Here is a 14708-nt window from a genome sequence, read left to right on the forward strand (position 1 = left end):
TCCCTATTGTTGTGTATAGACTGTGTTGTGTTGAGTCAGTCCAAAATTTTCAAGAGTGTGACACAGTTCTTTAGCTCCTTTGTCCTGGGGGTTATCAAAATGGATGTTAAAGTCACCAACAATCATTAAACAGTCATGATCAATACAGATCAGAGACATCAGTTCATTAAAATCATCAAAAAAGTCTGCACTGTATTTGGGAGGCCTCTAAACATTTAGTAACGTGAGCGGAGTAGAAGACTTCAGCTGAAGAGCTAAATATTCAAATGAGTTAAATGCTCCAAAACAGACTTGCTCACTCTGGAGAGAGTCTTTAAACAGAACTACTACTCCTCCATCTCTCATATGTATGCTAGCCTCACTTAAAAAATGTGACATTGGGAGGGGTAGATTCGATAAGAACAGCTGCACTGTTATTCTGATCTAACCAGATTTCTGTTTAAAACATAAAATCCAGACTGTGTTCAGTAATAAAATCATTGATTAAAATGTTTTTCTTGTTTTTGATCTGATGTTTAACACAGCCATCTTGAATGTCTTTGGGTCTCTATCCTCCCTCATTTTTGAAAAAAGCTGTGACTCACAGGGAATGGATATCAGATTAGGAAGATCTACCATTTGTTTAACCATTTGTCTGTTACCTGTTACTTAAGATTATTGAAACAGGTAGCCAATGGTCTCTGCTTCATTGTCTTTGACCATGCCACCAGCTATTTAGGATCACTGGTATGGTAAAGGAAGCAGCATGGGGTCTGTCTCATCTCTGGTGGACATCTGAGTGATGATGTCTTAGTTTATCACTGTTTAATAACTCATCAAGTTGACTGAGCTTCAGTGTAGCAGCTTTAAGTTATTGCATGATTGATGATTGTGATGGGGAGGTGGGGGGTGTCTCTGGGTTCCTGACTGAGACAGAGACATTCTCTGGAGGCCTTGGGTGATGTGGAGCAGAGGGTCAGCTGAAGGAGAAGAGGGGGAGAAAGGGGAGAGAGAGATAGGCTGTCTGCCTGGATGCTTCCTTCATGCTTATCACCAGGTTTGGCTACAGCTTCCCAGGGCATGACGTAGGTTGGCACCAAGTTGTCTGTATCCAGTGATGTTGTGATGAACCCTGTCAGGTCTGAAACGGTCTTTGCAGTCCCAGAAAATGTTGAAGTTGTCAATGAAGTTGATCCCATGAGTGGGGCACACAGATGCCAGCCATGTGTTCAGGCCCAGGAGTCTGCTAAGGCCCTCAATGCCTTTCCCCAGGGTTGGAACGAGGCCTGAGATGAATACATGTTGCAAATTGTACTCATTCAGTCTCCCCAGGAGGCGAGAAAAGTCTTGTTTCAGGATCTCAGAGCCAGGTTTCTTTCACAGAATATCAAATGATCCAGCATGGATAATAATCCTTTTGTTGCTTGGGTGTGTGGAAAGGGTACCTGGCAACACCTCTGTTAGCTCCCTGACAGAAGAGTTTTCCGAAGTTAGATTTTCAGTCCTCGACTTTCTAACACGTTTTGTTGATCCCCAATTACTAATCAGAACAGTGTCAGGCTTATCATGTTTGGGGTTTGCAGTGTGTCCTCTGGCCCTCAGCCTAGCAGTAGTTTTAGGGCTGTTTCTCTTATTTTTAAGGCTTTTACCAGCCTTGGGGTAGGTGGTGGGATTGGCTTCCCTGGGCTCAGTGTAGTTATTGTTCTCACACAGTCAGTGCATCGTACAATTTGTGGAGTGGCTCTGGTGGTGGAGTGAGCGTTGGTCCTGTCCAGACTGATTTTGTGCCTGGTTTGCCTCTGCGACGGACAACATCAGACCAGGTTCTGGCAGGGCTTGATGCTTTTGGTCTAGCACCATTGCATTGCCAGTAAGAAGCATCATTAGGGGTAGCTGTTTCAGAGCAGAGTATCCAGTGGTGTTAGGACACATCCAGGGGAGTGTCAGCCAAGTCCATGTCAGGATGGTCATCATTTGATGTATTAAAAGTCTGTGTCTGTCCATTGGCATTTCCTGGCTCTGCAACGTGTATAGAAGCTGCTACAGAGTCTATGAATTGTTCACTCTCACGTATTTGGTGTAGCGTTCCAATCTTCTTTTCAAGCTGTTATTCTTTCAATCAGCTGCTCACACTCCGTACAGCTTACCGATTTTGCAGATATTTGAGCCGTAACTTAACTGTTGTTTTTTGTTTTTCCCTCCTTTTCAGAGAAGCTTGACTGCTAGGGCTAGACAAAATAAATCAGCATATGTCTGTAGCCTGATCACAGACAGCAGGAGTAGTGTCCTGAAGCTGGGTCCCATTCCACAGTGTTCACTTAAAAAACTGTTTAAAAGAACTCATAAAATGTGCAAATGCCTGGAACTGAACAAGGACTGTTGCAACCACTTTTATGACCTTATAGCTTATTACTCAGACTGATCTCACAAAATGGCATTGTATTTGATGCCAGTTTATTGAATTTGGCGTGCTATACGTACGCATTTTCATCCTTTCACGTTATTTAATGCCATTTGATGGCATGTCAATGCGCTAGCCACTAATCGCTAAGCCCTAACCCTAAACTTAACCCTAACCACTAATCACACTAGTTGCTGATCATTCTAGCCCCTAATCGCGCTAATGGCTTATAGCGCGTACAGATAACACAAGTGGTGTGTTGTTTGTATGCAATTCATAATATCCCGTTGTATTACTAGTTCTGTGGTTAGAATATCAGAAAATAGAAATAGAAGTAGAAATGAAGAGGATAATCGAATTATGGACTTATGAGGCATTGGATATAAATGTGTCTGTATGCATATTAATGTTCACTGAAATGTGTGTATGCTCAATATGTAATGCACATACTGATATTATCACTATTTTTATTTTATTCACCGTAGATTTTATTGAGGGTGGGAAGACGGGTTTGTTTGGAGTATTATATTGTTGTGTTTATGATTGTATGTTCATTAAAATGGAAAATCAATAAAATTTATTTGAAAAAAAACCCAGAAAGAATAAAAGTTAGTTAGTTGTTTATTGTCCCCTTAGGGAAATTCGTCTTCACAGATCTTATAGATCTTCATATCTCGCTTTGCATGGGCATATTAAACAGACAAATAGACATCAAGTTAGTAACAAAAGCAGTAGGATTAAAGTCCAAAAATAAAAGAAGTATGATTAAAAAACAAAGCAGGACAAAAGCAGGAGCAAGCAGAAAAAGCGTCTGCACTCTCCAGAAGCAGGAAGTGTTGTTGACTATTATTGTTGTAAACCTGTTGACCCTGTAGGCGAACTTCAAGGCATATAGCCTGGGGTGTGTGGGTTTTTAGAAATGGAAAAATGCCTCTTAAAAATCATCCTGGCCAACATCAAAGCCTCCATGCTGTGTGATTCCATATTTTAGTATGGGGAGAGTTGAGTTTTGGAAAATAAGAACATAATTCACCTTTATTATCATGTAATGAGATATTTGGCATAATTATAAAACTATTCATGAGCTCCCTGTGCTCTTTGTCCAACATGTTTGTGTCCACCCCTTCTTTCCACTTGGCTTTTTTTTGCTGGCCAAAAATATGAGGAGGTGGAAATACCTGCTACCTCTCTGTCAATCCGTCTTTTGTCCTCATCTCCTCTTGACACCATGTGTTCATGCAGATTAGAGTAGGTTTTTGCCCCCTAAATATCCCCTGTGGCCTCCATAAGCACTGGTGCAGGCGTGTCAGACCAACATTAGGTTAAGTGGTAGCTAGCTCAGCTCGACACATAATGTTTCACGTCTAAATCTTCATCCCTTAGGTTTTGTCTTGCTTCACAAAACCAGGCAAGATGTTTTAGAGCCTTTTTCATTCATTTTTTCTGCTGAACACAGATTGAAATGTGCTTTAATAGCCTGCAGCTTCTTTAGGTGTCTTTCTGCACTCGGGTTTTGATTGGCAGCGCTGGGACACAGGCGTATTACCATAGTTATCTCACCACCCCACATGCCTAACAGCACTACAGCACATGCCTAAGAGCACTGAAAGCCTTCTGAACTGTCTGTCACACATCTTTCATTTGCACCTTAAGCAGTTAGAAAAATGAAATATATAAAATACCCCAACGGGGGTTCAGCTGGGTCAGTTTAGGACACAGAAATGTAGCAGGAAGGTCAAACTGATGACTGAGTCTGTCCATAGCTGTTTGATTCATTCCTCCTATAATTTTGTTGCATACAAATTGCGAGTATAGCAAACTATTAAGTGTACATTCAGCAATGTTAGCAAACTTTTGTGATGGTGGAAGCAGTTATTTACCCTTGATCCATTCTCAAATAACAAAGGTCCACAACTGTAATTAATTCAGACATTCACCATGCACAAAGCTGCACGTTCAACATGTATTATTCTGTCATATATCAACAACTGTTATCCTTTAGTTACACAAAAAGCTAATGTCAAAAGATTTATGTTTGTATTCGTGTTTCTTTTTTTTTTTTTTTTTTTTTTATTAGTGATAGGTAACAAGACAATGTGGGCAGAAAAACAACAGCCACAACATGTAAAGGGGACATCAAACAAATAAACAAATAAACCACAAACAAGAACAACGACAGAGTATTGATGAACAACAACGACAACGTCATATTACAATGAAAAGGATCATAAATGTAAAGAGCAATTAAACAATATAGCTTGGTTAGGGGGTGATAGGGAAAAGGGGAAGACGGGGGTGTGAATGAAAGTGAGAAAGAGAGAGGGGGGAGGGAGGGGAAAATAATAATTGTTGTAATAGTACAAAAATACATAATAATAGTACCAGTAGCCTCATTTGCTAGTAGAGATGCTAGTGAAGATGTGTGACAGACAGTTCAGACAGTTGGTGGTAGCGGCGGAGGCAGTCACAATATAACAATGAGTTAAATAATTTAATATTTGTAATAATGTATTTGTATTAGTTAATATCTGTTTTGAGTTTATAAGAATTAATTAATATGGCTATGGGGGGGTGGGGGGTGTTATTAATGGAAATACAAATGATAACAAGTGTTCAGAGAACGCAAACCTCTGCCAAGCACCCCGAACGGTGTGCATGTGTGGATCAACTATTTCTTTTAAATTAAACAGTTTCAAGGTTGTTCCATACAGCAGAAAAAGTTGAAGCTTGGTACCAGTCATGTGTATGTCAAATTATATTAAATTCCAATCAATATTTGTTGAGTTACAATGAAGAATGTGTCGGAAAAGGGATTTTCAATGTTAAATTGAAATGTCCACAGAGTCCACATTCCACAGTGGATGTGGACAATTTTGTGCCAGACATAAGGTATTGTTATGCGCTACAGGTGGATCAAATTGGAGGCTAATCGGAGTCGTTTTGAATTTTTTATGAATTTTCGAAAATTGCTCAATGATGAGAGAGGAAAATTTGTGATTTTGTGACCTTGCTGTGACCTTGAACTTTGGCCTACGTGGCCCAAAATTTTAATGGGTTCATCCCAGGGCCTAGGCCTATCTGTGGGTAAAATTTGGTCCAAACAAACACACAAAGCAAAGTGATCACAATACCTCCTGGCGGAGGTAACAATTCTTTACTTCATACATTTTCAAGGATGTAACCTGGTAATGCGTTCCTGGACTAAGTATGAGAAGTGAAAATGACACACACGTATATATACTGTGCGTGTGTGTGTGTGTGTGTGTGTGTGTGTGTTTGGAATATGCTTCATATTTGTAGATTTTCCCTCAGGTAGAGTCACTGTCATCTGATTTTCAGACAAAGATGGTCTCTAACAAAAACACGTCTCCAAAGAACATTTCTGAGCAGAAGGTGACGTACATCAGCTTGTCAACATTATGACAGAGGACACCAAAAGGTTTTTGGGTGTGAATAAACATTGATTAGCTGAACTTCTTGAGGAGATATTTGTGTAAAGAGGGAGGCTGTGTTCACACAATGGAACATCTGTCACCAATGAAAAAAGTCAGAATTTTAACAGCTGAATGTAAACAGACATTACTTATTTCTCATTAGCCATGTAAATCTGTGGAAATACAGCTAATCCTGGAGTATTTGACGTTTAAACATCATCAGATATGACTTTTGTTATTCCAAAATCATGAAAAAAAATACCTCAATCTAGTTTGATCAATGAAAATACAGTGCCTGTAACAGCAGTAAAACGGCAGGAACACAGCTGGTTAAAAAACCCAGAAAAGTCATTGATCTCTATCTTCATCTTCCTTCTGCTCATTGAAACCACTGCAGTCGTCTTCTTCAGTGTTGGAGTTGAACAACCTCAAAGGCTCCACATCCTCAAAAAGTCTCTGTCACACACCTTCTACATCTCTCCTCCATTGTTGCTCAGTGGCACTTCCGTGCTGCAGCTCTGTTTCCTTCTTAGACAGACACATCGATTGCTTTTAACTTAAAAGCTGCAAAATATGCATTTCTGTGTGTGTTTTCCATGATGAGGGTTTGTGCATGACACATAAAATGATTGTTAAAAGTTAAGATAAAAACTTCTGTCCGCATCACCTCTTGCACCTGTCTGTCTCACTTTTGCGCTTCCTGCTAGAGCGCCCCCTGGTGGCTGTTAGCCGGTATAAATCTATACTCAAGCTGTATCGCTGTATAAGCCGCAGGGTTCAAAACAAGAAAAAAGTAGCGGCTTATAGTCCGGAAAATACGGTACTTTAAGGTAATCCACTCTCACAGGTCAGATTGTGAATTATTTTCTCTTTAAAACTCCACGTCAGAGGTCATGTGATCACTCCCAAAGTGAGTCTCGCCTCTTTCAGTGTGTCCATGGGAGTTTTGCCATGGTGTTTGTCATTTTAAAAGATAATTTTGTAAGTTAAGGAAGTTGCTCTTTGTTATGAAGGTAGTAAAGTAATATTTTGTTTAGTGTGAAACAGCTCAGTGATCTCCTGTGGTACAAGTCACCAACACCAAAACAGCTGTTAACTTCCTATATTTTACCTCACTGTCAAAGAACGAGTAAAAAGCACTTAAAGGGGTGGAAATCACAACAAGTCTTGTCATACTGAAGATGAACAGATTATGGAGGGATAGAATTATGATGTCATCTCTTCCATGACTTTTTGGGTTTTGTCGCAGCCTGAATCATCACCAGTTTTACAACAAACTGACTTTCTTGACTTGTAAAATCATCTTTTAAACTACCCAACATAGGCGTAAATGCTGCTATTATTAAAACAGGATAAAGCTGTTCTTATCTCTCACCATTAACTGCAATACACTTTTTAAACTTTCATATCAAAATAAAAGGCTCTTTAGTCATGTCTTACAAAACCTACTGCATTGAGATATGGGGCAATACATACAAATCAAATACTAAATCAGTTAAACTTTACAAACAAAAGCCGTAAGGGCCATTACATTTACAACTTATAATGAGCCAACAAATGAATTATTTATTAATCTGCAAACACTAAAATTCTATGATCTAGTCGACCTGTACACTCTTAAAATAATGTTCAAAGTTAAAAATAACATCATGTCAAAAGCAGTCCAGGAAATGTTCAAAATTAGAGACAGTCAATATGATGTTAGAGGAACTGAGATATTCCCAAAGAAAACATTTAGAACATATTAACATTATGAAATCTTGTTTGTCTGTCAGAGGAGTAGATCTGTGGAACAGCTTCACAGATGAGTTGAAACTATGTACCTCTCTCTCACCTTAAAAAACATTTATAAATATGACTCTTAATGGATATATGAACTTAAAGTCTTAGGTTTGTATGCAACATTTAATATTTATTTCAGCATTCATATTGTTTTCATTGTTGGTGTGAATATGTTGTTTGTTAAAACTGAGGACGTGCTGTAAGATAATGTACAAAGGGTAGGCAAAATAAGTAGAAAGCTTCAGCCTACTCTTTTTCAGTCTGACTGTACAAATTAATTATTTAATTCGTGAAGTTGGTATTATAAATTTTCGTTTCATGGAGTGATTTGTTGGATCTATGGATTGGATGGATCTGTGGACTGTGTTTGTTCTTCAGATTGAAATAAAACTATAAAACAACAAACAAACAACAAAAAAGACAGGACTTTGCCTCTGTATTTGTCCTTCTGATTTTGAGCAGGATTACATGAAAACTACTGTCCAGACTTCCATGAAACCTGATAGAAGGGTTAACAAACAAGGGCAAATCTCTTACATGTTGAAGTGGATCCATTAGAGATGGACGTTGGAGTAGTTTGTTTTTTTTCTTTAACACTGGAGATCTAAAGGTTACAGTAGATTATCTGTATGGTTACCATTATAGTTAAAGCGGAAACATCCCAATCCTGGATCTAAACTGGAAAAAAAAGTTGTTTTTTGTGAGACAAGTGACAGCTTGAGACATACAGCAGCTCTAAAGTTTTTATATATAGCCAACCACACATGCATTTGTCTTCTTTATATCAATAAAACCAATGTGTACTACCAGAGAAACAAAACCCACCCTGTTTCCACAGCTAAGACATTTGTTCTGCTGGTACAAAACAATAACTGTTGGAGACATTAACAGAACATCAGGGGACACCAGGGAACTGGTAGCATCAAAGGTTTAAGCTAATTAATTCCCCTTTTGTCAGGTCATAGTGTGTTAGCTTAAAGAAATAAACTTCTCATCAGCCAGTACCAAGTGAAGAACAGGATCATGATAACAGCTGAATTAACAAAAGAGAAGGAAAACATCATGACTTGTGGTTTACTGATATTGTGGAACGAGGAGTAAAGTGGATGTATTAGAGTGCCCTTTCTGCAGAACTGACTGAATGACCTCCTTGTCACTTTGGTATTTTATTCAATTGCGTCGCCTATTAATGTAATTATTCCTCTTCTGTTTCCCTCAGACTCTCATGGGATGGATCTGTTTGCGGTCGCCGTCCACGAGTTTGGTCACGCCATCGGCCTGGTCCATACCTCAGCCATAGAGTCCATCATGAGACCATACTACCAGGGTCCTGTGGGAGACCCCCTGAAATATGACCTGCCCTATGAGGACAAAGTCCGCGTCTGGCAGCTCTATGGTATGATCACATGTGTGGGGTTTTTAAATGAGCAAAAAGCTGGTTTCATAACTGTAAGAGCTCCAGCACATTTGGCATTTTTACCATTATTTAATACGGCTAAAATTTACTGATGGGGTCAAATGAGTGGCCATTTTTGTCAAAAAAAAAGTTGTAAGAAATGCATAGAATCGTGTTGAAATAATGCTAATACATTTGTGCACAGACTACTGATATTATTTGACAGTGGAAGCTGTATTTTCAGAAATATTGGATTTTGAATAGCACATGTATGTGAAAACTTTTGCTGGTGGATGGACGTGACATTACCCATGATGATCTGGTCAGTACCAGTACTTTATTAGTAATAAACTTATAGACTTATTATTGCTAATTATCCTCTTATTCATAAATGTTAGTATTGTGGATCTAAAACAATAACAGCTGACACAAAAACACAAAATGTGGCAGTGGACGGATGTGACATGGTTGTTACGGATCCCATCATACTGATGCTCGGCAGCCATGTCACCGTTTACACTAATGATCCCTGTGCAAAAACTAGGATCACATTTATTTATTGTATAGTTTATCATCATACTAAAGAGTAAATAACAATATAGAATTGTTATTTCTTTATAAAAATGCTTATTATTAGAAAACTGTTGATTTAAACAGTGACGTGTGACATTCTTAATGTATGTATTGGCGTAACATAAGCAGGATGGATCAGCACCATACTCCATATTGCAACCTGTGAAAATAAAACAGGTGATATGTAGTATATAATTTTGTAACAAAAATTGGGGAATCTAAAAGAAGAGAATATTTGTTTTTCAGGTAAATTCAGTTCAAATATAACTTGGCCATTTGTGACATGAAAATATAGCATTAATTGTGATGAAATTGGACATTTTTGACCTGAAAACATAGTTCATATGACCATCAACATGTTGCAACAGAACTGAAATCCTGTAAATTTGCATAACTTGCATTTACCAACACAAAGTTCCTTTGGGGATTCACTTCTATTGATTTCTAATGCACAAAAACATAAATAAGACCTCTAAGCCAATTTTAGCTGAATATTATTCTACAGTTGGTCTTTTCAATTATGTTCAAAGCTACAGTTAGTGCCTTACGTGAGATACCGGTACCTTTTAATTTTTACTCCTTCATTTCATGCGCTACACCATAGTATAGATAAGTTAATTAGCTGTTTAATGCACCTTTATGCCAAGTGACTAAAGAAGACATTTCTGAATTCCTCTTGACATTTAATCAATATTTAGAAGCATTGGTGTATGTCTCAGTTTGTGTACTCTTCCGTGTCATAATTCACAGTATCCTCCTCTTTTCCAATGACCACGGCTCATAAGATTCTACTGTAATTGTGTTTCTCGGTGCAGAAGGGGAAGCGCTGCTGGTTGTTGACAGGAAACAGTAGATGCAGAGGTCTGTTCATGCAGGAAGCAACCAAGTGATGAGCTCATAGTGCAAGGTTATTGATTAAATGAAAGCATGGATGGAGGTAATTGGGCCTCATTATTGTGTATGACCTTATCACACCATTTCATAACAGAAGGAGTGGCAGAGTGGGAGGGCAGCGCAATGAACATGAAGAGCAGGAATGAAGTGTGACAGGCAAGAAAATGAGAAAGGGAAATATACTGACACTGAATTGAACGTAACTGAGGTGAAGTCAAGTATCAGGTGAACAAAAAGAAGAGCTCCTCACTTAAACTTTGCACATGCGAAAATATGGAATATGTTTCAGTAGCTGGGTTTCCATTACCCTAACAAATGCGCAAAATGTAAATTATGCAATAGAAAAGTGGTAATGGAAAGCCCGAAATGTCGGAAAAACTGTCAGAGATCCCAAAAAAGTTTTTACGCTCTCATGAGGTGGTTTTTGAGACTTTTCAATATAGAAGTATAGCGCAAAAGTGTAATGGAAACACATTTTGCGCATTTTCACACATCTGTGCACGGTGGTTTTGCTCACCCCAAACGTCTCACCTATGACCCTGTACTCAGAACAGGTGGTTCTAGTTTGTATCGGGCTTTTGTGTAGGAACTGCTTCCTGAGGGCATGACAATTCTGGTGCCACAAGAAGTTCAATAACACCACATACAGTACAGGCCAAAAGTTTGGACACACCTTCTCATTCTTCGCATTTTCTTTATTTTCATGACTATTTACATTGTAGATTCTCACTGAAGGCATCAAAACTATGAATGAACACATGTGGAATTATGTACTTAACAAAAAAGTGTGAAATAACTGACAACATCTCTTATATTCTAGTTTCTTCAAAGTAGCCACCCTTAGCTCTGATGGCTGCCTTGCACACCCTTGGCATTCTCTTGATGAGCATCAAGAGGTAGTCACCTGAAATGGTTTTCACTTCATAGGTGTGCCTTGTCAGGGTTACTTAGTGGAATTTCTTGCCTTATTGATGGGGTTGGGACCATCAGTTGTGTTGTGCAGAAGTCAGGTTGATGCACAGCTGACAGCCCTATTGGACAACTGTTAGAATACATATTATGGCGAGAACCAATCAGCTAAGTAAAGACAAACGAGTGGCCATCATTACTTTAAGAAATGAAGGTCAGTCAGTCTAGAAAATTTCAAAAACTTTGAATGTGTCCCCAAGTGCAGTTGCAAAAACCATCAAGCGCTCCAACGAAACTGGCTCACATGAGGACCGCCCCAGGAAAGGAAGACCAAGAGTCACCTCTGATGCTGAAGATAAGTTCATCTGAGTCACCAGCCTCAGAAATCGCAAATTAACAGCAGCTCAGATTAGAGACCAGATGAATACCACACAGAGCTCTAGCAGCAGACACATCTCTACAACAACTGTTAAGAGGAGACTGCGTGAATCAGGTCTTCATGGTCAAATAGCTGCTAGGAAACCACTGCTCAGGAGAGGCAACAAACAGAAGAGATTTATTTGAGCCAAGAAACCCAAGGAATGGACATTAGACCAGTGGAAATCTGTGCTTTGGTCTGATGAGTCCAAATTTGAGATCTTTGGATCCAACCGCCGTGTCTTTGTGCGACGCAGAAAAGGTGAACGGATGGATGCTACATGCCTGGTTCCCACCGTGAAGCATGGAGGGGGAGGTGTGATGGTGTGGGGGTGCTTTGCTGGTGACGCTGTTGGGGATTTATTCAAGATTGAAGGCAACCTGAATCAGCATGGCTACCACAGCATCCTGAAGTGACATGCCATTCCATCCGGTTTGCGTTTAGTTGGACCATCATTTATGTTTCAACAGGACAATGACCCCAAACACACCTCCAGGCTGTGTGAGGGATATTTGACCAAGAAGGAGAGTGATGGAGTGCTGCGCCAGATGACCTGGCCTCCACAGTCACTGGACCTGAACCCAACCGAGATGGTTTGGGGTGAGCTGGACCGCAGAGTGAAGGCAAAAGGGCCAACAAGTGCTAAGCATCTCTTGGAACTTCTTCAAGACTGTTAGGAAACCATTTCAGGTGACTACCTCTGGAAGCTCATCAAGAGAATGGCAAGAGTGTGCAAAGCAGTCATCAGAGCTAAGGGTGGCTACTTTGAAGAAACTAGAATATAAGAGATGTTTTCAGTTATTTCACACTTTTTTGTTAAGTACATAATTCCACATGTGTTCATTCATAGTTTTGATGCCTTCAGTGAGAATCTACAATGTAAATAGTCATGAAAATAAAGAAAATGCAAAGAATGAGAAGGTGTGTCCAAACTTTTGGCCTGTACTGTAGTTCATGAAATGTTGCCCAGGTCATTCAGAAATTCTGGATCCACAGCTCGTCGGTGAATTCCTGATGTAAAATTCTCTTCCATAAATCCATTCTGCGTGGGTGCTGACATAAATAAGGACTTTGCCTTGGGATGACTATACGTTCCCTTCTTCTTTTGTTGAAGACAGTCACTGCAACAGTGTCGAGGCAACCGACACTACACTGGCAACACCGTGGAGGTTTGGAAGGAAACCCAGCTCATCCATCTTCCTTAAATGAGCATCTTGTGAGAACAATACAGTATTTTACAAGAATTACAACATGTCGCGAGATGGGACTTTACTAGAATCAGGCATCAGAAGCCAAACACTCTTCAATGGAAACACCTACAAGTTTGTCATAATTGCAGAGATATCAGTTTTATTTTGCGGAAAACTGTAATGGAAACCCAGCTACTGAGCCTGTTCACATGATGATAACAATCCAATAAGTGGGAGTAATCAGATAATTGTAATAATCAGATCTGACGCATTTAAGAAATGTGATGATTGAAAAGCCTGGTTTAGACTCTCCAGTCCATTACAGGATATCTTTTGGAGTACATACAGTCACAGAAAAAATTATTAGACCATTAAAAGTAATCAGAAACAATGGTTATGCAATCAAATACTAACTCTTGTGTGTATCATGTGACTAAAACAGACAGAAAAGAAAACATGGAATGCCTAAAAGCACTGTTGTTATCAGTACAATGCCATAGATATTGATATAAGAACTGAAGTGATTTTGGTTATTATCAAGAAAACATGGAAAATGACTAGATATCAGCTCTGAAATTAAACTCTTATGAGCTATTTTTGTTGTTATCATTATATTTGTCTAAACAAATGTACCTTTAGTTGTACCAGGCATTAAAATGAACATGAAATTGAAGAAAGCAAGGGGTGGTCTAATAATTTTTTCCATGACTGTACATACATAGTGACAGTAGAATCAAACTTCCTGTCGTCTTCTGCTCATGTTTGACTATGTAACTTCCATTTTTTACGAGTTTAATTGCGTTTACACAAGCGCAGATGTAAAAGACCAAAAGTAAATCCAATTAACTTGTATACATGCAGGAAGACATTGCAGTATTGGGGAGAAATCCAGGTGTGTTAATCCGATTTCTCATTGTCAGATTACTACTGTAATCTGATAAAACATATCAGAGTATCCTGTTTACGTGGTCATTTGAATAATCTGATAACTCCAGAAATTGGACAACAATTGGAGTATTAGTGTGCATGTAAACAGGCTCAGTGCTGGAGCTAAAGGAAACTAAATCAGATGATGCGTAGAGGTTCTTTCACTGTATACTTCTTTGGGTTAATGTTTGATTTTATCCGTCAGGGGTCAGAGACTCGGTGTCCCACACACATCAGCCTGGAAACCCCTCCCAAACAGCTGAACCTCCTGTCCTTCTGGACCTTCCTGAAAACAGATCCACTGTCCTGTAAGTACACAACCCATTAAAAACCTTTCAGACCTTTCCTCTTGAAACACATGCATTTATGCACTTTGCTCTCTTCAGCACTCCTGTACTCTCATTCTTGGTTCTGTATCAAGATGAGACCCATCTTAACCCAAAGAAATCAGCACCGGCATGAGCACCAAACATACATAGAAATAATTTCTTTATCAGTTCACATTGTTGTGTTGTGTAGAAGACAACTGTTTTATCTGCATTGAGTTTCAAGATTTGCAGAGCCTCTGGTCGGTCCCTGAAGGCAGCAAGCCCCCACTTCTCTGAGTCTCTATTGGTTAGAGATACATGTTTAAAAAAAGAAAAAATGTTTTTTTACAAAGTAAAGGTTGGCTTTCACAAGTGTTTTTTGTTGTTTTTTTTTAAACAAAATTCCAACTCTGATTTTTCAGTTTCAGGGCCCAACATTTTCATCACATTGTTCCAGTAAAGATGAGACTTTATTTGCCTGATAGCTGAAAATGTTC

The 14708-nt window shown here is 39.1% G+C and overlaps 1 protein-coding gene across 1 annotated transcript in view; it reads left to right on the forward strand.

Moving 5' to 3' along the window:
- Positions 1–14708, forward strand: part of LOC115430713 (matrix metalloproteinase-17-like) — a 140704-nt gene that overhangs the window by 94033 nt on the left and 31963 nt on the right. Inside the window, exons 5-6 of the mRNA XM_030150896.1 lie at positions 8816–8992; positions 14109–14211. Of these exons, the coding sequence (XP_030006756.1) occupies positions 8816–8992; positions 14109–14211 (280 nt within the window). The remainder of the gene's footprint in view (positions 1–8815; positions 8993–14108; positions 14212–14708) is intronic.

Source organism: Sphaeramia orbicularis, chromosome 12 (genome assembly GCF_902148855.1).
Source record: "Sphaeramia orbicularis chromosome 12, fSphaOr1.1, whole genome shotgun sequence".
NCBI lineage: Eukaryota > Metazoa > Chordata > Actinopteri > Kurtiformes > Apogonidae > Sphaeramia > Sphaeramia orbicularis.